Below are 26,515 nucleotides of genomic sequence, written 5' to 3'. Positions count from 1 at the left end.
TACCTAAGAATTTCTTGAATTCATTATTTTTAATAGCCAAGTAATACTCCATTGTGTGTACCACATTTTTTGTATCCATTCTTCTGTTGAAGGATATCAGGGTTCTTTCCAGCTTCCGGCTATTATAAATAAGGCTGCTATGAACATAGTGGAGCATATGTCCTTGTTATATTTTGGAGCATCTTCTGGGTATATGCTGAGGAGTGGTATAGCTGGGTCCTCAGGTAGTGCTATGTCCAGTTTTCTGAGGAACTGCCAAACTGATGTCCAGAGTGGTTGTACCAGCTTCCATTCCCACCAACAATGGAGTAGTGTTCTTCTTTTTCCACATCCTCACCAGCATCTACCATCACTTGACTTTTTGATCTTAGCCATTCTGACTGGTGTGAGGTGGTCAGGGTTGTTTTGATTTGCATTTCCCTGATGACTAAGGATGTTGATCATTTCTTAAGGTGTGTCTCGGCTAATCAACTTTCCTCTGTTGAGAGTTCTTTGTTTAGCTCTGTACCTTATTTTTTAATAGGGTTATTTGGTTGTCTGGAGCCTAATTTCTTGAGTTCTTTGTATATATTCGATATTAGCCCTCTATTGGATCTAGTATTGGTAATGATCTTTTCCCAACCTGTTGGTTGCTGTTTGGTCTTGTTGACAGTGTCTTTTGCCTTACAGAAGCTTTGCAATTTTATGAGGTCCCATTTGTCAATTCTTGATCTTAGAGCATAAGCCATTGGTGTTCTGTTCAGGAACTTTTCCCCTGTGCCTAATTTTCAAGGGTCTTCCCCACCTTCTCTTCTATTAGTTTCAGTGTATCTGGTTTTATGTGAAGGTCCTTTATCCACTTGGACTTGAGCTTTGTACAAGGGGATAAGAATGGATTAATTTGCATTCTTCTACATGCTGACCTCCAGTTGATCCAGCACCATTTGTTGAAAATGCTGTTCTTTTCTCACTGGATGATTTTAGCTCCTTTGTCAAATAGCAAGTGACCATAGATGTGTGGGTTTATTTCTGGATCTTCAATTCTATTCCATTGATCTTCCTGCCTGTCTCTGTATCAATACCATGCAGTTTTTATCACTACTGCTCTGTAGTACAGTTTGAGATCAGGGATGGTGATTCCCCCAGAAGTTTTTTTATTGTTGAGAATGGTTCTTGATATCTTGGATTTTTTGTTATTCCAAATGAATTTGCAAATTGCTCTTTCTATCTCTATGAAGAATTGATTTGGAATTTTGATGGGGATTGCATTGAACCTGTAGATTGCTTTTGGCAAATGGCCATTTTTACAAAGTTAACCCTGCAAATACACAAGCATGGGAGGTTTTTCCATCTTCTGAGATCTTCAGTTTCTTTCTTCAGAGACTTGAAGTTCTTGTCATACAGATCTTTCACTTGCTTGGTTAGATTCACTCCATGATATTTTATATTATTTGTGACTATTGTGAAGGGTGTCATTTCCCTAATTTCATTTTCAGCCTGTTTATTTTTTGAGTAGAGAAAGGCTACTGATTTGTTTGAGTTGATACTATATCCAGCCAATTTGCTGAAGTTGTTTATCAGGTTTCTCTGGTGGAAGTTTTAGGGTCACTTAAGTATACTATCATGTCATCTGCAAATAGTGAAATTTTGACTTCTTCTTTTCTTATTTGTATCCCTTTGACTTCCTTTTGTTGTCTAATTGGTCTGGCTAGGACTTCCAGTACTGTATTGAATAGGTAGGGTGAGAGTGGGCAGCCTTGTCTAGTTCCTGATCTTAGTGGGATTGCTTCAAGTTTCTCTTCATTTCATTTGATGTTGGCTAATGGGTTGCTGTATGTTTAGGTATGTGCCTTAAATTCATGATCTTTCCAAGATTTTAACATGAAGAGATGTTGAATTTTCTAGCGAGATGATCATTTTTTTTCTTTGAGTTTATTTATGTAGTGGATTACATTGATGGATATTCGAATATTGAACCATCCCCAAATTCCTTGGATAAAGCCTATGTGATCATAATGGATGATTGTTTTGATGTGTTCTTGGATTTGGCTTGTGAGAATTTTATTGAGTATTTTAGCATCAATATTCATAAGTGAGATTGGTCTGTAGTTCTCTTTCTTTGTTGGGTCTTTCTGTAGTTTAGGTATGAGCATAACTGTAGCTTCATAGAATGAATTGGGTAATGTTCCTTCTGTTTCTATTCTGTTGAATTGTTTAAAGAGAATTGGTATTAGGTCTTTCTTGAAGTTCTGATAGAATTTTGCGCTAATACTGTCTGGTCCAGGGATTTTTTTGGTGGGGAGACTTTTAATGACTGCATCTATTTCTTTAGGGGATATTGGACTGTTTAGATGGTTTATCTGCTCCTCGTTTAACTTTGGTACCTGGTATCTGTCTAGAAAATTGTCCATTTCATCCAGATTTTCCAATTTTGTTGAGTATAGGCCTTTGTAGTAGGATCTGATGATTTTTTTTTAATTTCCTCAGTTTCTGTTGCTATGTCTCCCTTTTCAGTTCTGATTTTATTAATTTGGATACTGTCTCTGTGCCCTTTGATTAGTCTGGCTAAGACTTATCTATCTTGTTGATTTTTCTCAAAGAACCAGCTCCTGGTTTTGTTGATATTTTGTATAGTTCTTTCTCTTTCTACTTGGATGATTTCAGACCTGAGTTTGATTATTTCCTACCATCTACTCCTCCTGGGTGTATTTACTTCTTTTTGTTCCAACACTTTCAGGTGTGCTGTCAAGTTGTTAGTGTATGCTCTCTCCAGGTTTTATTTTTACTTATATTTTTATTTTTTTGTAAGAACTTAGAGCTATGAGTTTTCCTCTTTGTACTGCTTTCATGGAGTCCCACAAGTTTTGGTATGATGTGTCCTCCTTTGTATTAAATTCTAAAAAGTCTTTAATTTCTTTCTTTACTTCTTCCTTGACCAAGTCATCATTGAGTAGAGCATTGTTCAGTTTCCTCGTGTATGTTGGCTTTCCGTTGTTTTTGTCATTATTGAAGACCAGCTTTAGTCCATGGTGGTCTGATAGGGAAAAAGGGATTATTTCAATCTTTTTGTATCTGTTGAGGCCTGTTTTCTGACCAATTATATGGTCTATTTTGGAGAAGGTACCATGAGGTCCTGAGAAAAAGGTATATTCTTTTGTTTTAGAATGAAATGTTCTATAGATATCAGTTAAGTCCATTTGGTTCATAACTTCTGTTAGTTTCATTGTGTCTCGGTTTAGTTTTTGTTTCCATGATTTGTCCATTGCTGGGAGTGGGGTGTTGAAGTCCCCCACTATCATTGTGTGATGTGCAATGTATGCTTTGAGATTTAGTAAGGTTTCTTTTATGTATGTGTGTGCCCTTGCATTTGGGGCATAGATGTTCAGAATTGAGAGTTCTTCTTGGTACATTTTTCCTTTGATGAGTATGTAGTGTTCTTCCTTATCTTTTTTGATTACTTTCTCTTGACATTCTTGAATTAAGAGAAAATACTGCTTCATTCCCAACATGTTATTCTGCTCAAAGCTGAAATGTCCATATTCTTTAACTATATGTATAAAAATCTGTTTTCAAAAAACAAACAAACACCAGCCAAACAAAAGATAAAACAGTGTATGGATAAGTTTTCTGTTACTGAGGAAAATACTCGAGAAAATAATCTAAGTAAGGAAAGATTTAGTTTCCTATTGTTTCAGAAATATGACTGCTTGGTCACTACATTTAATTGCTGTTGGCCGCTGGTAAAATATACAATAATGTCCAAGAAAAATGCAGAGTGACAGCTAAGAAACCGGGTGGATATAGAGCCTAGGCAGAAGAAGAAAGAAGGGCAAGGAAGTAATTACATCAAAACCAAGATATAGTTACATGTAAACATGTAAATAAAGAAGCATGAAAATTTGGCATTAAAAGGCACGAACATTATTGTGGGGTTCCAGTAAGGGAGAACATGCATTTAAAGAAAGAAGCCTGGAAATATTTGGGTTAAGGGTTCCTTGTGTGTTTTTCTTTTGAACTCTTAGCAGCAATATGTCATTCATTGTCTTTGACTGGCAGACCTAGGTTCAGGGGCAGAGGGGCCTGCTATACTTCCCCATGGCTGTGCTCTAGCCAACAGGTCCCCTTGTTTTCCTTTTTTTTTTTTTTTTCTGGTATATCCTAAAAGTAGAACAGAAGAAATATAGAGGGGCTTGGTAGCATAGTATTAGCAGGAACAGAGGGAGTAGGAGGGAGCACCAACAGCTGACCTCCATATATGTCTCTAGTTATAACTGGGGCAAGCAAGAAGGTGAGTGTGTGTCTGCTTTTTGACCCACAGGGGACCATGGGCTTGATTTGGGCTGACAGGAAAGAACAGAGAGAGTTTGGGGCATATGTTGTCATCTGAAGCATAGCACTGTTAGCTGTGTGGTATCTCTCTCTATGGGGCTATGAGAGGTACAAAGAGTGGAGGCTAGTGGTCACAGTAGTAGAGCAAGTTAAGTCCAAACTAAGATTTGAAGAAGGTAGTTAAGAGTCAAAGGAGGGGAGGGAGTTGGCCAGGAATACTTGGAGGAAAGAAGAAGAGGGAGAGATGGAGAAAGGGAGGAAGAAAGGGAGGGAGGGAGGGAGGGAGGGAGGGAGGGAGGGAGGGAGGGAGGGAGGGGGAAGGGGAGAGGGAAAAGAAGAAGAAGGAGGAGGAGGAGGAGAAGGAGAAGGAGAAAAGGAGAAGGAGAAGGAGGAGGAGAAGGGAGGAGGAGAAGAGAGGAGGAGAAGGGAGGAGGAGGAGGGAGGAGGAGAAGGGAGGAGGAGGAGGAGGAGGAGAAGGAGAAGAAGGAGAAGGAGAAAAGGAGAAGGAGAAAAGGTGAAGGAGAAGGAGGAGAAAAGGAGAAGGAGAAGGAAGGAGGAGATGGAGAAGGAGAGGAGGAAGAGGAGGAGGAGAAAGGCCTGGGTCTTTTAAACTAGGACAGGGATTACTCATGGTCCTTGAGTAATCTGGAGTTCTGATGTGGGTCTGTGTGGCTTACCAGCTTCAGGTGAGTTTTCCTTATGCTGTGTGCCAGTTGTAAGGTTGTTTACATTCTAAAAGAGTCTGTCTTTTTTCTCTCTCTCTCTTTCCATTCTACCCTCTACCATGCTCTTCAAATCTGATTTATACTTTTATTTATTCACATTACTTCTGTTAATTTGTGGAAACACAGATCTTAAGATAGTATAAAGGTCAATGCATGTATGACTATGAATAAGAAACTCAAATTGCTCTTTCTGAAGTTTTCACTTCTGATTAAAAGGTGTCAAGCCTCATAAAATGATAGGTTGTGAGTAGTTAGTGGTTGAATACTGTAAAACTCTTAAAGCAATATCCAGTACATGTTAAGAGATTTAAATTCACCATTTTTTCTTTTGTTTTTGAGACACTGTTTAATGTCACTTAAACTAAATTAGAATTCGTTGTGTATCTGAGTTTGTTCTTGAACTCCAAATTCCTGGGATTACAGTTGTAACCCACTAAACTGAGTTACACATGAGCTGAACAATAATGACACCATGCCATAGACTGAAAAGAAGTCTACTAGCTTCAATGATTCAATGATACACAAAGAACTACAGATGATAGGAATATTGAGATCAAGAGAAATGTGCTGCTTCAAGGAAGAATATATTAATAGGTTCCCAACATCAAATGGTCATCCCTGCAGACATACATACAAATCACATTATAAAAACTGAGCAAATTGTGTGTGTGTGTGCGTGTGTGTGTGTGCACATGCACACATTTGCGTGTATGAATAGAATAACTATTAAGGGAAAAAGAGGGTTTAAAGAAAGGAAAGAGAAGGGAATGATGTATTCATATAATAATATAAAAATGTAGCTTATTAATGGAAAATGTCTTCACCAATTTATGATAAACAAATTCTTAGTGTTCTATTGTTGTTAAGAAACATTTTAACTAAGGCAATTCTTTCAAAAATATGCATTAGAGGCTTTCTTACAGTTTAGTGTGTTAGTTCATGATGAGCTTGGTGGGAAACTGACAAGTTTAGTGCTGTAGTAGTAGCTCAGATCTTTGCATCTTTATCTGCAAGCAGTAGGCAAAGAGAGAGAGAGACAGACAGAGAGGGAGGGAGAGAGAGAGAGAGAGAGAGAGAGAGAGAGAGAGAGAGAGAGAGAGAGAGACTAACATGCTTTTGATACCTCAAAGCCAATTCCTAGTGACACTCCCTGTTCAACAGCACAAACCTCCTAATCTTTTTAATCCTTCTTAAACAGTTCCACCAACTGGGGACCAAGCATGAAATTATAAGATCATATAGTGTTTATTCTCTTTTAAACCATGGCAGATAGTAACTTTCATGTAAGTTCACATAAAAATCTGAAGCACAATAAGCATTGACTTTGAAAGAAAAGTAAAATGGAGATATTGTGCCTTGAATCCATTTGAAGTTTTTAAATTAGAGATTGTTATCTTAACATTAAAATGTCAATTAAAATATGTATGGAAATAATAGTAAATTTTGACATATTAGAAATGAACTTTCAGATATTAATAATCATATGTTTATTTATAATTTACCAACATAACTTAATGTTTTAGATTTAATGTTGGAGGAATTACTTGAAATACTTTGTACGTACTGACACAGTATTTTTGCCTAATGTGACTGTTGATAATGTGTACTTATGTCTTCTTAATAATCATACAATTAAAGCATATTATTAATGTTAACATTATGAATTGTAGGACTATAAAATTCATTTAGACTCACAGTGTGTTTTTTGTTTTGTTGTTGTTGTTTGATTTTGCTCATTTTTTCATTTACTTACTTTTTTTGTATTTATGTTAAATTTTTATTGTGCTCCCTCTCCTCTGGTTTCAGCCTTCACAAACACTTCCCAACTTTGCTCACTCTTTAGTTCTTAAATTTCATTTTAGTATACTTCACATAAGTCATTATAAAATATCAAAATAATCCCATAATCTATTCACTATAAGTTACTGTCATTATCTTTAACTAATAAGTTCTAATTCTTAACTTCGTATAGAGTTAATGATTCAAAAATTCTCAAGACAAATCCTCGTTTTTCTAAAATTATTTGTAGTTGTAAAAAAAAATAACACTATACAAAATTTACCAGACAAAGTAGACTTCAACTCCAAGATCATTGTTGTAAGAGAGAGAAAAACATCAGATGTCGTTTGACTGCAGTCTGAATTCAGGTTTAGTAATACAAACAGAAATATTTTTTTGTAACTGAATTTCAAAATGAGGCATCATGAATCATTAGTGTTTGCCAATTGTCTTTCTTGTGTCTTTATGGAAATGGAGAGTATTAAGATGAGAATAAGACCCTTGAAAGCTAGTCACTAACTCCTCCATAGACTGGAGGGAGAGGTCCTCTCATCTCTTTGTTTACATTTCACTGTGTTGGATCATGGGTCTTAAAAGATGTAATCTTGTGTTGTAAGTAATGGACAGAAGTTTAAAGGGTTTAAATCTCCAAGGAACAAAGAAACAATTTACATGACAAGTTTTCTAAAGAAAATGTTCTTAGGAAAGGCGGCCAAAAGAAGATTGTCTAAATTTACCACAGCTGAAGAGAACATTAAGACCTTCTTGGTCACAACCCAGGGACAAAACGAAATGACAGCACTGCATGCAGTTCTGCATAATGAATAGGTTATGTTTGGCTTTTAGAAGCTACTGGGGAAAGAACTTAATCATTATATAAAATGTACAGAATTATTTTTTTTTGCAGTCATGCTTTCTCTGTGGTGGTAGATTACATTGAAGATTCAGAATAGTCAATTTAATTTTTTAGGGTAAGATTATCTTTATAGTAGAGCTGTAGTACAGGCTATTTTTTAATTAATATTGTCTTTTTTACAGTCATTTACTTACAAGAAATAAGTTTAACAAACATAAAATCATGAAGAAAGAATGTTGGAAAACATACATTATGTCAGATATAGACCAAATCAGAATAGAGTGGTTTTGACAATTATTTTATATTTATGTGTATTTATGCCCTGTGCAATATCTGTCAGAAGACAATTCAGATTCCTTAAAATTGGAGTTACAGATGGTTGAAAACTGTTTGATTGGAATGTTTTTAAAGAATACAAAACAGATGTATGAAGAAATCCTGTGTGATATAATAGAAAAGTAATGAGTGGGCAATCTACATGGCCACAAGTTCATAGAGAATTTTTGTCTCTTAAAAATGTATATTTGTAACCTTTTGTAGAATTCTGAGTTATATAGTTTCCACATCTCCTCAAAATATGGAATGTTCCCTATTTAGCTGCTATAATAAAAAATAACAGTGTATTGTTTAAAAAATTAAAAATCTACTTATTTTGCAATTGAAACCTGGCAGTCCTATGTCAAAGCAAAATCAATTCCTGCAGAAAGTATTTTTCCTAACTCTGAGAAGGGTCTTCTCAGTGTGCCTTCACCTTGCAGGTAGAGCAAGAAGACAGTTAATATCCTCTGCCCTTCAGGTCCCCATCAAAGCTCATCGTTCAATGTTACAGGGGTAGTTAAAATACTGACAGCATGAAGGAGCACAAATAATTAAGCATTGATGCATATTAATCTGCCATTTATTTAAATGCTTTTTTAAAATTACTTTTATTTTTTTACAGTTCAGTCATTGCTCCCTCCAAGTCCCCCCTCCTGCAGTTCCTCTGAACAAAGAAGCTTGAAAGTGACTCAGAGATTCAAAGCATATTTTGTTGTTGCCGGTTTAATTCCTAGTAAGCTTGTTGGACTGCTCACTTCTACCTGTAATTTCAGCTTCAGGGAATCTGATGTTCTTCCAACATCAATAAATAACTGTATTAAAGAACATATCCTCACTGTCATACACAAGCATTCACTAATTTAAAATATTCATTTGCATCTCAAAGAATTAAATGAAAAATTACTTGGCCATGAATGTTTCTTGATATAAAGGTTTTATATTTTTTACACAAGAAGATTATATGAGTATGCATAAAGAAGATAATGGTTTCTAAAACACTTCCCCTGAATCGAAACATTTTGAAGTTACAGGAGAAAGAGAGAACAGCAGGTACATGTGTGCTCTCAATTTAAAATAGTTCATTTTAATTGCAGTGAAAGGTATTGAAAGGAGTGAGCAGTTGGTCTAAAAAGATGGTATGTCTGGCCTTTGTGGACTGCCTTGAAATTTTTTATTCAGTGGAAGTTTTATTTACTGTGTGTGTGTTTCATAAAATTTATGGGCTACGTTTATTTTTGATTCTATGTCATTGGAAAACGTGGACGCTCAGGGATACACAGAAATGATGCAGAATTACATGTTCATCTGTGTAGAATTACTGATGCATGACTATGCCCCTTCCTTCACATGTGGCAGAGAAAACATGACTTATAAAGTCTGATGTTTACCATCTGGCTAGATGCAGGAAATTGAGAGACCCTGGCCTTAGATATAATCATCCTTGCTAATAGTAAATTTAAAAGTCTCTTTTGCAGCCAGTGAACCAATTTTAGCAAACCAGCTGCTTTCACTTCTGCTTATGACTCTGACATCAGAATTCTTGACAGGTGACTAATCAGTACCTATAATTCCCAGGGTGGCTTTGTTGCTTTACTAACTTTGATCTTTATAATACAGAGACACCCAGGCCTCTTACTTATTATTATACATTCAAAGTATCAGTGTGATGCTGATTGTTATGAAACTTCCAGTATTATGTTATTCAAGCGCCATTCTTGTGTTTTCCTTTCTTATTTTGGGCCATCTTAACATAGTTACCACTCTGTAAGGGATTATCCTGGTAAACAAATGTAACACTTTTTAAATGCATTTCATGTGTATCAATAATGAGGAAGAAAAAAGTGAATCAAATGTCATTTTTTAAATGTGTTCAAGTTGTTAAATAATACTATTAATGATACCACTTCCCATTTGAACAGTGGATACATGGCTGACTGTGACACACTCTGCAACTATTTATTTTTTTTAATGTACCATGTCGTTAAGCCTTGATATATAATATTTAATATAAATTCTTTGATTATTTTATTTTCATCATGCTCTAGAGAGATTATTTCTTGAGTATTACTCCTTTTATATGAATTTATAACACCCAGATTCTGTACCTCATGTGCTGTCTTCCGAACATGTTTAAAATATAAGTAATATAAAATAATTATATTTACATTTGTAGCAAATTTTAAATTATTATTTGTAGGTCAGACAAAATTTAACTTGAACAGTATCTTTGGTATTGTTGAATATGTTTGACTAAATATCTTAAAGGTCATTTATAATTTACATTGATTTAAAAAGAAATAGCAAATAGAATCTTAATCTCCCATGTTTAATATAGACATAATGTTGGATGATGGCTTTTCTGTTATGTTTTGACATTTATATAAGAAACATGAGAGTAAAACAAGATTATATACAAAGTTTCTATAGTCTGTCAAGATCTGCAAACACTGGTGAATACAGAAATGAGTGTTGAGAATAAAAGCATGAAACTAATTGGTTGTAGAAAACTAGTGCATGACACATATCTTGTATAAGAATGTCAGTGACTAGATTTGTCTAGGTTAGGTATTGAAACAAATTTTGTGTATCAATATCAATTTTCCTTTGTATTAGCCAAAGTAGAGCAGCATAATCTAATTATATAATAAATACCATATATATATATATATATGATATGTATATTTGTATAACAATGTTGGTACATTTATGTAAAGTATATATTATAGGTACTATAGTATTGTATATATCACATATACTACACAACTATTATATATTGTATATAGAATATAGTATTTTGTTTTTTATATATGTCAATATATTTTATACTATGTAAATACGTTTTACTTGTTTTCATACCCTTTTGGAGATGACTTGAAATATCTGCATACCCATATTTACACATATTTCCAAAGTTACAGTAGATAGATTTACATTCCAGCTGCCACTATTTTATTTTCAATGTATGTTTTGTTAAATACTTATTAGCCATATTTCTATCATGTTCTTTATTACTTTATAGTCTTTCTGTTTAAAACCATTAAATGTAGAGAATTTGGGGACCTTTTTCAGTGATGCAATTGAGAACAGAAGCTCTGAAATATATATATTTGCACAGATGGTGTTTTTTACTGAAATATTTATTTTTTATAATCTTTTCAAGCTTCCAGTGACTGCATTTGAACAGGTTTTTAATGTCATTAGTCCTCTTAGAAAGTCACATATAAATTTAATATTCTGAAATACAAGTATCGCCGGGCAGTGATGGTGCACGCCTTTAATCCCAGCACTTGGGAGGCAGAGGCAGGCAGATTTCTGAGTTCGAGGCCAGCCTGGTCTACAGAGTGAGTTCCAGGACAGCCAGGGCTACACAGAGAAAGCCTGTCTCGAAAAGAAAAAAAAAAAAAAAAGAAAGAAATACAAGTATCAGTCACTTAACTAGAGAGCATTTGGTTTTAGCAATAGACTGTTAAGGAAAGCATCAACAGTCAGTGCCTTACAGAAAGGAATAAGCCATAGTGTGAGTCTGAGCAGTATAAATATATTTCCACTGCCTACATCTACATTTTGAGCCCCTGAGAACTCAGAAAATGAGCATAGCCCCCTAAACCGCTGATTTTCTAAATGAGAAACTGCGTGAACACAAGAGTTTTCTTCTCATATAATGTATATTACTGAGTAAAATAGATATATTATTTGATTCAAGAATATTATACTGATGCCCTGTTGGATAATACTTTTAATCATAACATACTCTTTCACATAAAGTTGTAAAGACTGTGTCTTTCCAAACAATGTATTACAATAGAATGGGCTATATTAGCTCAAAAAGCACTTAACCAGTGTCTGAGCCAGAAAATTAGCCAGGACTCTGATTGACATAAATGCTTATTGTGTTTGAATGCTGATTGTGCTTTTTCATGACAGTGTCTCCTCGACGGTTATTCTTATTCATAAATGAAAAGGCTGTGCTTTGCTGACTATCTAAGTGGTAATTTAATTTCCTTAATAACTTTCTTTACAGGAACTCGATTTCGAAGCCAAAACAAGTTATACACTGCGCATAGAAGCTGCAAATCGAGATGCTGATCCCCGATTTCTGAGCTTGGGTCCATTCAGTGACACAACAACGGTTAAGATAATTGTGGAAGACGTGGATGAGCCTCCTGTTTTTTCTTCACCCTTGTACCCCATGGAGGTGTCAGAAGCGACACAGGTGGGGCATATCATTGGCACTGTAGCAGCTCATGACCCAGATTCTTCCAACAGCCCTGTGAGGTAACGGTTTGCTGCTCCCCTTTCTACAATTCTTCCCATTATTCTTGTGTTCACAGTCATCATTCTGTATAATGGCCTTTTCTGATTTTCAGCAAATCAAGTCTTTTATGCAAGGCCACAGTCTAAGACTTTCTAGAGGAACAGAACCACACAGTGTCTTTACAAATTCAGTTTAGTGATTAATTATTTAAATTAAAAATCAATGAAATAAATCATTCAAATCTGTCTCTGTGAACAACATGTACATATTAATTTTACTGGTAGTAGTTAATATGAAATAATGCCTTATCTATGTATGCAGACAATTTAAATTACCAATCTTTAAATAAAACTAGACACATTTTTATCAAGTAATCTTTGATATAATACCTTTGTGATATGTAAGCATTTCAAACTACCAACACTAGCCTATCTGAGACCAGCTGGTATATTTGTATGAATGCAATGAATAATTTGAGTATATTTGGAAGAACAGAGTAGGTAAAATATACTTGAGAAAATATTTGTGCTCTATAATGGCTAGTCTAGTTTATTTATTTACTTATTTATTTAAGTTTTGCTAAAACATCTTTACAACAATCAACCTAAAGTAAAGGGGCTTATTTTAGCTCACAGTTCTATGCTACAGTCCATCATGAGAGTGGATACAAAAGATAGCTGGCCATGTCTTATTAATAGTGAAACATAGAGAGAATGAATGCATATAAATACATAAATATACCCTGCTGAGTTTATTCAGTATTTTGCATACATACATTAATTTGGGTTGACCATTTGTGAGTAGACAGTCTGTCAGGTGGCTTCTCCTTGGGGAAGGCTGTTTTTTTTTTTTTTTTTTTTTTTTTTTTTTTCTTTTAGCAGCCATTAATTGCCTATAGCTCTTTATCTAGGGGTGTAAGCTTATAAAATTTTCTCAAATTGTAGAATGTAGGTAAGAAAAGTTTCTCTATTCTTACATAATTCAGGAGCTCTGCCCGACAGAATGATCCACTCACAGAGATTTGGGTTATTCCACACCAATTAAATTAGTTATTATATGCTCTCACCAGTTATATTCACAGTAGGCATAAACCAGTTAATGATAATAATTGTACTTCTACTTAAATTATTTAATTTAATGAGATGCACAATAATTCTTTCTAGTAAGTGGAATATAGAAAGGGATAAAAGCCTTCTAACATTTACCACTATTTAGGGCCTTAATGAAAAGGAGCATTCAAAGACAAATACAGAGACTATTGGTATTTGTTATATTAATCTTTTTCATTGTATTCATTCATTTGGATATAATATTGTTGATGTTTTCCTGAGAAACAGTTTTATTTTTTATAATATTGTACATGAAAAGAGACAATAAAAATTCAATATGATAATTCAATGAAAAGGCAGGATAGATAGGCTGAATTGTATAGCTGCTCGTGTTAGGGAAATTGAAGTATGAACTTCAGATCTCAGAAGTAGCCAGGCCTAAGGCTGAATTCCAAGTTATGTAGTCAAGACATCTTGACTTTTACCAATGACAAAACATGTCTACTCTTGTTCAACTTGTTTTTCTTTCCTGCAAAGAAACTGAGTTGGAAGTTAAGGAAAAGCTTATATTATTTTCTCACAGAGAAATAGGCTTGTCTCAAGATATTTAAAATGATTAATTTATGTTTGTATGTGTCTTAGTTTTATCAAATTAACTGCTTGACTTGAATCTAATACTGTTATGCTTAAAGCATTTCATCATTTTAAATTATTTTTTAATATCAGCGCTAACATTCATGGCACATATTTTTCCTTAATCTAATTGTATATATTTCTGTTCCCAATCCATTTATGATGCTCTTTTAGCATTCCAGGTTTTGCCTTGTTGACTGTGTTTACTCTCATGCAATCTATAAAAATTGGGTCTCTTCCCAGCAGTGTTTGTTGAATAGTCCACATTATGTCATGTGACTTCCTATATTGCGCTGTGAACCAATAATGAGGAAAATTTGCTCTGATATGTGCTTTAGTTTATGTTTTAGTTTATGTTAATGACCAATAGAAATGACCAATAATAACAAATATTATCACTATGCATTTTCGTTGTTATGTTTTCATGACAGTTTAATGTCAGAAAAGTCAGTTAAAATTTACATTTCATAAACAGTCACATTGACTATTTCTAAGCATTTATTTTGTGTGTGTGTATATCTATATATGCATATATATGCAGATGGTTGTGGAGTATAGAAGAGAGTGTGAAGCTGGAATTACAGGCAATTGCAAGGTGCTTAACATAAATGCTTGGAACCAAATGTGGTTCCACAGCAGGAGAGGGTACGTTGGTATATATATATATATATATATATATATATATATATATATATATCCCGGTAAATGGCAATCATTTTACCATGGCTTTGTGGAAGTTAACATCTATTTTCCTTAAGAGATCACAGAACTTTCATACTTCAAATCCTCCCTCCACATAGACCTACACATGGTAAACAACAGTGTCCTGAGGAAACAGAAAACAAGAATTTCCAGATGGTAGTGGAATGTGACGAGTCTTATAATTGTGATCTTGCTTCTACAACATCACAGATGTTGTTCATTTTGTTTCACATTTATTTAATGTGTTTTTGTGTGTGAATATGTATGTATTTGTGAACACATGTGTGCTTTTACATTTGTGCATGGGTAGTTATATAGTGTGTTGTGGAAAGATGACATCTTGTGAGCCTTATTTTCCATCCTCATCATATGATTTCAGATCTCCACCACCTATTGTTCTTGAAATATAAATAGTGGTTTATTATAATAACATAAAGAGAAAACAATACTATTAGAGGTGTTAAACAGTTCAGACATTGAATCATCAGTTCTGAATTTGTTAACAATTTTCATGCTAACACATTAATATATCATATTGCATAGTGTGGATTCTCAGTAGAAATACAAGTTCCCGGTAAGGCAAAGTCAAGCTCCTCTTCCAATGTAATCCAGCCCATACATATGAAAAAGGAAGTATCACCTTGCTAATAAATCAAACACGGTGACTTTTATCTATGCAACTGCCCTCTGCTGAGAAAAAATAAATTGCTTGCTTGCATCACTGTCATAACATTGTCATTTTGACTGTTACAGAGGTAATAGGTGCAAATGGCAAGATTCTATGAACCCAGACCTCCATGATTGTATGCAATATAACACCATTAGGAAATGTTAGGTCTCTCTGTGGCTTTCTTTTCATCTAGATATCTTATTTTGACAGTCCCATATTTCATTTTATTTGCTTTCCACTTTCCACATATGAACTGTGAAATACAAAGGTGGGAATTAGGTGATACTTAAAATTACTCATGTAAAGAAAGTGTTATACTTTTTAATTTTCTTTAAGCCACAGTAGGTAACAGAGTCTACACCTGTCTCCAGTTTGTTTTAAAGTGTTTGTATAATATTTTATGTCACATTGAACAGTAAATGCTAACATCTACTGAACAAGGAAGGGCAGGCTGCAGTCAGTTGTATCTCATCATCTTTTAAAACAGTAGCAACTTCACTTTGAAGTTTTTGTTCAAGATTGTAAGGACCATAAAGGAATCTAAAGAGTAAGAAGTCAGACTCATTCTTCATGTCATCATTGGCAGATTAATCAATGGTTTAACCTATGTTTATTAAGAAACTCTTCTGTGCAAGGCTCTGGGGAATGTGCTGATAAGAAAATAAAGATGAATAAAATATTTCTTTAACATCTAGGAACTTACCATCTAGATGAAGTAGCAAGATTGCATAAAAATAAGAACTACAAGGAAAAACGACTTTGTTGTAACATGGCAAATTGTGAGACAAATCACAACTCAGTTCCCTTGAAGAAATGATAGCATCAATATCGCCTTGGGTATGGCAGCCTTTGGATAAGCTGAACAAATATAATGTAGATGATGATTTTGTTCCCTTTAGTTATACTCTAAAGGATTGGTGCTAAATTATGAAGTTATATGACTATTTACTAATGGGCACAGAACAAAGGGCATAGATAGCAATGTTTTATGAGCCCAGACCTCTGTGGTTATCTGCAATATAACACCACTAAGAAATGTTAGTTGTCTCTGTGGCTTTCCTTAAGTCTAGTTAGCTTATTAGAACATTCTCATATTTTATTTGCTTTCCATTTTCCATATGTGAACTGTGAAATTCAAAGATAGAGTAGTCAAAGTAGCTATGTGTTGAAGTATGACATTATTAAAATAAGATTAGTTGTAAGGATAGGTGTCTAAAAATTATTAAGCTACATTTTCAGGATTTCTCACCATTTAATTCTAAAATTATATAAGCACATTACTACATATAAGCATATTTACTACATATAAGCATATGAGCATATTTACTACAGGCCCTGCCAACATTCTTTTTGCTGCATATTTTCCAATACAAGATATAAAATGGTTTAATAAATAGTCTGATATACTGCGGCTAGTGGGAACACATTTGGTTTCAGTAATTTAGTATGCATTTTAAGTAGCCTGTATACATACATATAGTTGTGTGCATTATTCTACATAATTTATGATTTTTTTTCATTTTATAATACACAAAGGGAACTAGTACCATGCAAAAAAATAGTGTTAGCAGTGCAGATGGTTAATCAGAAAAATAGCAGGAACCAGTTCTGTGAGGAAATTAGGAGTGTTCCATTTCAAACTGTTGTTCATTTCAACATAATTGCTACTAAAAATGTAGAGAGAAAATATACATACAAAAAAGGGAGATTCCAAAAAAAAGTGTTTTGTTAGACTAGTGTGATTACTATGCAAAGATCATTTTAAAATTGTGTTAAGCAGGAAATGACTAGTTTATTGGAGCTTTTTTTTTATTTTGTAAGAAATTGTTCTGGAATTAGAATTCTGAGAAAAGACCTGAGTTATCTTTTTTTCAAGGCTCTGGATAAAAAGAATTTATTGAAAATTATGTGTTGCCTGATTTGCTTCTTGTCCATAATTTTCATTTCTAATACCAATTAAAGCATCTGATTAGTAGAACACAAAAATCTACTATTTCCATGTCTCTCTGTCTCTCTGTCTCTGTCTGTCTCTCTTCTCTCTCTCTCTCTCTCTCTGAGTGTGTTTGTGCACATGAGGTCAAAGTATACAGAAAGTATACAGAAGTTTTAATATCGCCAGTTCAAATTTATTTATCTTCTATTGTCTTGATAACGTTTTAAGTGCAGTCAATAGAAATTACTGATTAACTTGTTTCCTGTAGAAGAAAGAAGAAAGAAAGAAAGAAAGAAAGAAAGAAAGAAAGAAAGAGAAAGAAAGAAAGAAAGAAAGAAAGAAAGAAAGAAAGAAAGACAGAAAGAAAGGAAGTAAGGAAGGAAGGAAGGAAGGAAGGAAGGAAGAACGGAAGAAAGAGGAAGGAAGAACAGATAGAGGGAAGGAAGGAAAGAAGGAGAAAAGGAGGGAAGGAGGGAGGGAGGGAGGGAGGGAGGGAGGGAGGGAAGAGAAACCTATGGAACAAACTAACAGATGTCACAGAAAGTACAGAAGAAATTATAAACTTCTAGTCTATGAGAGGAATGAAAGAGTATGTCACCTTGTAAAAATAATGGAGTAGCCATGAATAACACCCTTTGAGATACAACAATGGGAATTAATTGGTTTCTATTTCTCCTGCTTACGACTTAGATATCTTGAAGAACATTTTTTTTTCTTGATGTATATTCTGTCACTAAATCAGAATATTCTAGGTACTCTGTGCTGTCAAATTATATAAGGTTTAAATTATATAAGGTTTAAATCAACAAAGGCAAAACTGAATGCTGATATCAGAAGAGGTGAAAGGGGGTTCAAACACAGTATTTTATAATATGTACAGAGCTCAGTGATTTACTTTGAAGTAGCTTCTCAGTAAATGACTACATAAAAATCATTATTTCTAGATTTTAAATACACATTACACATGGCTTTGAACACACACACACACGTACACACACACACACACACACACACACACACATATATATATATTTACTGGGTTCATATATTGATGTTATCTATAACAAATCTATGTTGAACACATCAGTTTACCCAAATGCCTGTGGCCATGTACACCAACACCTAAATCTTTACAAGGAAAGTTAGTAATTGTACATTTTTTTATGCACACAGGCACTCCTCAAATAAAAGCTAAGTGAAGTTAAGACTGCTTTAGATAAATAAGATCTATATGTCCAAACATAAGTCTTTCCTATACTTGATATTATTTTTATTGAAAAATTGGGGAAAATGATAGCCTATGTTCTAAATATTCAATCTTTTCTGAAATGAGTCATTACATAAAAGGAAAGATGGTGTTTGTTGTTGATAATTTAGTGGGAGAGTGGCTGATGGATCTTTTTTGGGATGCATTGAACTTGAATAATACATATTTATGCATCACTATATAAAATCTCAGAAATGAGAATAAATGAGTTTAGATATTTCGATACACTGATGGCTATCTGTAAAATGACAGGGCAGTTTGAGTGTCATTCTACAATTGTATAAGTTGTCTCTGAAAATTCATTCCAACAAGTACTAATAGAAGTCAAGCATTTATATAAAAAGGATAGAAGAATCATTTTGAATCCGAATACTACCAGCATAAGGATCTGCACTGATAGGTGGCTCCTGGCTGTGGCAGCAACTCTCCTCCTACTTCCCAGTCTGCCTCAAATTATTCAACCAAGAGCCTTCCTCATTCCCTGTACTACTGAGCATAGAGATTAAAAGTTCAGTTGTCTGTTGCTGTGAAAAACAATTGGCTGATCATCTTGAGGAAAGAAAAGTTTCATTTGGCTTGTAGGATTAATTACATCATCACAGAAAGCTAGGCCAGGAACTCAAGGCAAGAACCCAGAGATTAAACTAAACCAATGCTGTTTTCCATTGTGCTTCCTCTGCCTTGCTCAGCTACTTTTTCTACAGCTCAGGCACACCAGCTTACAGATGTCACTTCCTATAGTGGGGCTGGGCCCTTATATGATAATTAATGAAAATACCCCGTAGTCATATCCATAAGCCAGTTTGATGGTTGCAGTTTCTCCATTGAGGTTACTTCTTCCCAGAGGACTCTAATTCATGTCAGGTTGACAATAATTAACCAGAACACTTGAGTACATTGTGTCTCTGCAAATCTTTCTGAGGTCTGAGACCCAAGATCCCTGATTAAATTTAGGTTCACTCTACTTTCACAGACTATTCTACTTCCAATAGTAATAATAATAATAATAATAATAATAATAATAATAATAATATAATTTTTGCTTCTTTTATTTAGGGGGTTATATTTTATCTAGTATCTTTATTAATTAATTGGTGATTTTAATAAAAATTTACCTATAATTTGTTGGCATGCTCATCAAGCTTGTGTCTACTAAGTAGATACAGAGGAATAATTTTAATATTTTGTTATCTCAAGACTGTCATTTAGGAACATGATGAACACATAGCTCCACAGACAAGTTATTTGTTTGCTACTGTGCATTATCAATGTCTTCCATCTCTTCTTGACTTAATATGAAGTTCTTTCTCCATACCTTAACTTTCCCTGTTTAACACAACAGTTCAACTTGTCATATTTATCCTATACATTTATGATGTATTCTAGAACTCCCTTGTATATGATCTCCAGAAAGGAGTGTCATTTGAATGTGTTAATCACTCTGAATGTGTAAATGAATAACAGGAAGGAATTAAAAAATCATAACCACTTATTCACATTACCAACACACATATATATCAACACTGTGGATCCGTGTAAAGATCACAGCTGTTTAGATAGATATTGCATTAAATCAGCAGAGTTCATAATTGAGGAATGATAACTCTTAGAATGATAGATAATTGAGTTTCTTACGAACTTAGATTATTTCTAAATCCTCAGTTATGTTCAATTCTGAAAGAGATACAAAGGACTTGAAAACATCATAACAAATGAACTCTCACCTTATATGAAGTTTAGTCCAATTCTGAAATAAATAATAGAGTAAAATATAGTCAATTAGTTTCACCCTAATGATAAATTAAATGAATATATATCCACTTTGAGCCATTCAGCTTTTATTAATTTAGAAGCTGAAGTTCAGAACATGCTTGAAGAAAAATGTCTTTATAAAACCCATCACTATGAATATGCAACTTCCCAAAAGCTTCTAGAGAAAACTGATCAAATTTCAACCCAATCAGAATTCTAACTGAGCTGGTCCAGCCTGTACTAAAACCACTGTTTACAAAAAAATAAGGTGAAATAAAAAAGAAAAAAAGAGAGCCTACTGAAAATTAAATTAAATTAAATTAAATTAAATTCTTATGGTGCTCATCTCCAGTAGAGGCTAAGTCTTACTCTCTTATTAGCCATTAGATGATTGTAGTTGTTTCTCTAGTGTGGAACCTTCTAAAACTTTACCCTTTCAGCATTGGCATGCCTACTGATACTGATATTTTTCAACCCTTGAGCCTTGAAATCATATGCACACGAACAATATTGACTAAGAACATTGGATTTGTATTTTCCCGTGAGTTTATGTGTAGGTTTAGTAATGATAAGCAAGGAAGCTATCAATGGAAACTGCTGAGAATGAGAGGAATTGGAGAGTGGAAAGGGAATGTGTAGTTATATTTTATTTAAAATGTATATAAATATGTTAAATTGTACTTATCACATGAGATAAGCTTGTTAGTTCAGTAAGACATGAAAAAGTAAGAAAGCCCAGGAACACTAACAAGGAAGAAACATGGCTGTTGGTATTTATGGGCAATTACCATAGTAGCATAACAAATCTCTAGTCAATAATCTCTCCTAGAATTGTAAACAATTTAATCTTGATCAAGTATATTGATTTTATAAGCAAATTTTACATTTTATTATTAGTTTGGGTCAATTAAAGACATAAAGAAACAAGAAGTTTACAATAATTCTAAAACATAAATACATATTTATGTCTAGGCAAACCTGTATAGTACTGATAGATGGGTAGAAAGACAAATCACTGCTAGAAAATATCACAGAAACCTAGCCAATTATAAAACAAGTATTCATCATTTGAATGGCTCAACTTACTAAGAAGTGAAATTGTCAGTTATTTACAAGTTAATTCATTGGATCAATGAAATTCCCTGCAGGCATTATTACTTATAGATGTAAATAAGGTTAATATAAAATTTGAATAAAATATAAAGGACATTAAATTTTTAGGCAAATCTACAAAAGATGATTAAAGACTTGAAATCAAATTTCAGTACTTAGAGATATTATAATTAAAATAGTACATTGTGTGTGCAAAGTGAGGTGGACACCAACAAAAAGAATGCTGCAGAAAATTATAGAAACTGATCCATAAAAGTATGCTCAAATTATATTCTCTGTGTTAAAGGGCAGGATAATGGAAGAGGATGGTTGAGGGTGTTTTTTGTTTCTTTGTTTTCTTTTGGCATAAAAATTGAACTTCACTTGATCCTCATTTGTTGAATCTGTATGCACAAAATAACAAAGGCTGATCTACTTGAATTAAGTGTGTAACTAGGAGTAGGATTTTAGATTTTATTGCCAATGTGTGCTCTCATTTTTGTCACTTCCTATCTCATTTCTGCCCTCATGAACTCTTATGATCTGAAATTCCAAGTGCCCATAAAACTCTGTGTAAGTTGCCTTGGTCATTCTTTCCTATCACAGACATAGAAATGTACCTCATATCATAGGCTTTCCAAGACAAAGTGGGTTATTTAGGAATGCATATGCTATTATTTTCTTTTCTGGTCCCCGTGACAAAATGCATGACCAAATAACCTTAAAGTTTACATTGGCTCATGGTTTAAGGACCTATATTCCATCGTAGCATGGAAGGCTGTGAAAATGATGCAGACAATCACAAAGGAGCCACAATTAACAATTATTTAAGATTGCTGGTACTCCTATGTCCTCCTCTTTTTAATCTGAGATAATACAGAGATGATATAGAGATAATACAGAGATAATATCCACAGACAGGACACACCTTTGCTCCCTGAGTTTAATGTCTCCTGAGTTTTTCCTAGTTGTTATCAAACTCACTTAAGTTGATAATGAACATTATTCATTACATGAACCAAACTTCATATATTTAACTATAATATTTCAGTCTTGATCCACAAATTCCATGGTCTTCTCATACTGCAAAAAGAATTTAATACATCTGTAAGAGTCAATTATATCAGAATAAACTTCATTCATCTGTAAGAGTTACTCATGTAGTTTTAATATTTTTCAAAATTTCAAAGTCGAGTATATTTGCGGAGACTATTGACTTATACCTAATTCAAGGAAAAGCAGAGGGAAGCACATGGGACGAGACAGAGGGAAGCAATTGAAGTATGAAAGTGATGTGACTATATTATGAGAAAAATATTATAATAATTAAGTTATATCTTTATAATATGCAATGTTACAGAGCAAAGATTTCCATTTTAAAAGGGAAAAGGGGTCATAGTGTGAAAAAAAATGGGACACATGGAGACTGAAACACAGAAAAGCAAACATTAATTCTACAAAGCTCCATGTCTTCCATCTGGGAGAGATGACATCATTTGAGTTATAATAGGATTAAGAAGCTTTATCTTGAAGTTCTATCCCTTGTGATACCTGTACCTTCTCTCCAACACCAGCTCTATTCTTTTTCTATAGCTCAGGATCCGATATCCAGTATTTGCTAGAGCATTGACTTTTTGAGCCTTTAGAGCTAAACTTGGTTGCATGCACTCTCATGATAGCTATTTGAATTCCTTCAACAGCAATCTCAATTTCATCTTTTCAAAGGAGTTTACATACTTAACAACTGAAACCTTTCATGGGTGGAGTCTTGCTGTCAGGGTACATTTTCAATTGTTTGATGAGTATAAAAGATTTCTGTGCTTTCTCTAACAATTACAGCTGCCTCGATACCTTTAACATTACTTTGAGAACCCATTCTCCTTCTGTTAGAACACTCATGAAAAGAAATAACATAAAATGCCAATATCCTACTCATACCATTCATACAATATTCATCTATGGAAATAAGACACTCTAGAATAAAGATCTCAAAACATGCCATGTCAAATGACCTTATACTCAACCAATATTGGTCTGCAACCACATGATGAATTAAAAGGTGAAAAACTACCTCAAGAGTATTCTCCCAAATTCCAATTCAAAAATATAAAATATGCTAAAGGACTACCTGTGCTTTATTCTATTGATGTTACATGTAGTGGCCATTCCACAGCAGTGAAATAAATAAGGCCTGTGCTACATTGATAGGTCAGAATGAATGAAAACAATAGAAAATAGCAAATTCATTTTGCAATATACTGACATTATATATAATATATAATGACATTATATATAATATAATGACATTAGTACATTCTGCTCACTATGAATAAAAATTACTGGAATGCGAATAAACCACAAAAGAACATGATTAAATAGTTTCATTAGTACTACATACATGTGCTGTGAAAGCTAATAATATGTTTATAAGGATTGATGACAGAGTTAAGGCAGAGGAACAGATTATGTGAGGCAAGATGATAGAAAAATATTTTAAAAGTTTAGCATGTATGTAATTGAGTCAGTCATGACTGGTTTCGCCTAAAATGTATGCTCTTATTAAATTTTTCTTTGTTCTTTTTGTGCTGAATTATTTGTTATGAAATTAGAACCACTAACCAATCCAATTCTGAAGGCTAGAGCAGAATGTAAAGATGGTAATTGTGAAGGAATATTAACATGGACTGAGAATACAAGTGTACCATGATTGTTCACAAATGTTCATATTGTAAATACTCTGCAGAGGAAAAGAATGGAAATTTACAGCCTAAAGTAGCATTCAGCATTAGGTGAACAATTATCTTTCATATCTTTGGAAAGCAAGTTAATACTTCTAAGTGATGATTCTAGTCAAACGACATGTCAATATTGGGTTGATGTTATCAAAACAAAATGTGATAGGCTCATAAGATCAAAAGGTAACTAGATATGTTTGATTTTACAGGGACCCATACCCAGGATTGGTGTAGTGTCAATTGTAAATAATAATAGCAATGCTTGAGAAGGTATAATGGAATATTCAAAGTCATGTTGAAGAATTAATGTATTCTATGATGCTCATTTCAAAACATTTGACAGATGAAGAAAGAGATTACCAATACACAGGTGATAGACCCACTGCTACACAGAAAAAGGTCCGAACATGACATATGCTACTGCAATTAGTTATCAGGATTTGATGGTCACCTAAGAAATCAATGAAAAAAAATAAAAAAAAATAATTCTAACTAAACATGAATGTGAAATATTTTCTTTAAATTTTCAACTAGATATTCAATTGACAGAAACACAGACTTGGAGAGATATTTCAATATTGATGCCAACAGTGGAGTTATTACTACTGCCAAATCATTGGATAGAGAGACAAATGCTGTTCATAACATTACAGTCCTCGCAATGGAAAGCCGTAAGTCAAAAGGTTTAAAATGAATTTAGGATTTAACAAGGTGAGAATAGAGAATGGGCAGTTATGAGGTGAGGTCAGTTTAAGCCTGAATAAATTGAACAAACCCTAGAACCTCCTAAATCACTAAGACATAAAATGCATACAGATATATTGTTTCTATGTGCTGAAACTTACATAGATAATGCAACAGAGAAAAGTGTAAGAACTGAAAGGTATGGCTTGCCTTCTAAAGCCTTTTGTCTGTTTACATCATAGATATTGTCTTTATCTTGATAAAAAGTTACTAAATTGGTGTCTTCCCATGCACACACATATATACACACACACACACATACACACAGACACACACACATGAATATTGTGATATTGAACTAATTTTAGTCTCTAAATGAAATAACTGAAGAGAAATTATAACCATATACTATTAAATATATAGTCAAAGAAAATGAATGTATATAATATGCTTATGCCGACATAAATATGAGCTGTGGCACTATTAAAATAAATTTCATATCTCACTATTCTCCATTCTGCACTTTTATCAGGAACTGTCCATATACATATTCATGTGAAACACATATAAATATAGATACTTCAAAGCTATATATTATATACAACCACATAAAATGTATGTTTGAATGCATACACATATAAATTAATGAGTTTTTGTGGGTAAAATTATCTGTAGTTCTGTTTAAATAGTATGGTATTATGACTAGTTTTTATTTGAGATTATACTTTTAAAAAAGGAAAATTTTAAAATTTGGCTTGTTTTTCATGTTCTTTAAATAAAAAAGCAAGGCATGGTGAGTATTTTAACAGAGTTAATTAGGAAATATTTCTCATTTGTCAGAGAATCCATCCCAGGTGGGGAGAGGCTATGTGGCTATCACTATACTGGATATTAATGACAACGCGCCAGAGTTTGCCATGGACTATGAAACCACTGTCTGTGAAAATGCTCAGCCAGGGCAGGTGAGATGTTATGCATCAGCTTCCTTCTTGCAGTTTCCTTAAAATCAAAAGCATCCTGCAGTGGTGCCTTTGAAACTCCCAGTTAAGATAACTCACAATCCGCTTGTTTCAGCAAAATTATCACTTTGATGTGTAGCACAAGCTAATATTAAAGGAACTTTCAAATTCTTGTTTAATTGGGCTATGAAATTTCTCAGGAAGAGAAGGTAAACATTGTAAAAAGCCCTGATATGTACTTAAAGGCCTAGTTTCCTTTAAAGAGAAATAAAGTGCATTAAGCTTCATTGGGCTCTTTCCTACACTACAACCAGTTTACACACACCGAGTTTCCGAGAATTAAGTGCATTTCACAGTGGCTTTGGCTTGTCCATCTCTGTTTCCTAGAGTCTTAAGATGTTTACAGGGATGTCTAATCAATTTTTGCAGCTTGATTTTGAGGTTCACAAATGTAACTTCAAACATGTGCTTTGAAAACGACATAATTTATCTTCCAAGGCCCACTTTAGAATGATTTCAAGTTGGTACACCTGATCTATTTCCCAAACTAATTCAGAAAAATGGCATTTGTGATAAGCTGTAAAATTATGTCCTGCTGTAGAAATCTCAGCGGAGTGCACTAGTATACCTTCCTTGTTTACGTTCTCTCTACCTAGGTTATCCAGAAAATCAGTGCAGTAGATAAAGATGAGCCATCCAACGGACACCAGTTTTACTTCAGCTTAACAACAGATATGACAAATAACCACAACTTTTCATTGAGAGATAACAAAGGTAAGGCTAGTTATGTCATTGCAA

General features: G+C 33.7%; 1 protein-coding gene across 2 annotated transcripts in view; it reads left to right on the top strand.

The window, feature by feature from the left end:
• The window catches only part of Cdh7 (cadherin 7), a 145,179-nt gene that overhangs the window by 80,581 nt on the left and 38,083 nt on the right, over positions 1 to 26,515 (top strand). For both annotated transcript variants that reach the window (XM_034513382.2, XM_034513383.2), the window contains exons 7-10: positions 12,008 to 12,261; positions 24,609 to 24,745; positions 25,599 to 25,720; positions 26,374 to 26,491. In XM_034513382.2, the coding sequence (XP_034369273.1) occupies positions 12,008 to 12,261; positions 24,609 to 24,745; positions 25,599 to 25,720; positions 26,374 to 26,491 (631 nt within the window). The remainder of the gene's footprint in view (positions 1 to 12,007; positions 12,262 to 24,608; positions 24,746 to 25,598; positions 25,721 to 26,373; positions 26,492 to 26,515) is intronic.

Source organism: Arvicanthis niloticus, chromosome 10 (genome assembly GCF_011762505.2).
Source record: "Arvicanthis niloticus isolate mArvNil1 chromosome 10, mArvNil1.pat.X, whole genome shotgun sequence".
NCBI classification, from domain to species: domain Eukaryota; kingdom Metazoa; phylum Chordata; class Mammalia; order Rodentia; family Muridae; genus Arvicanthis; species Arvicanthis niloticus.
This window is presented reverse-complemented; position numbering and strand designations above follow the sequence as displayed.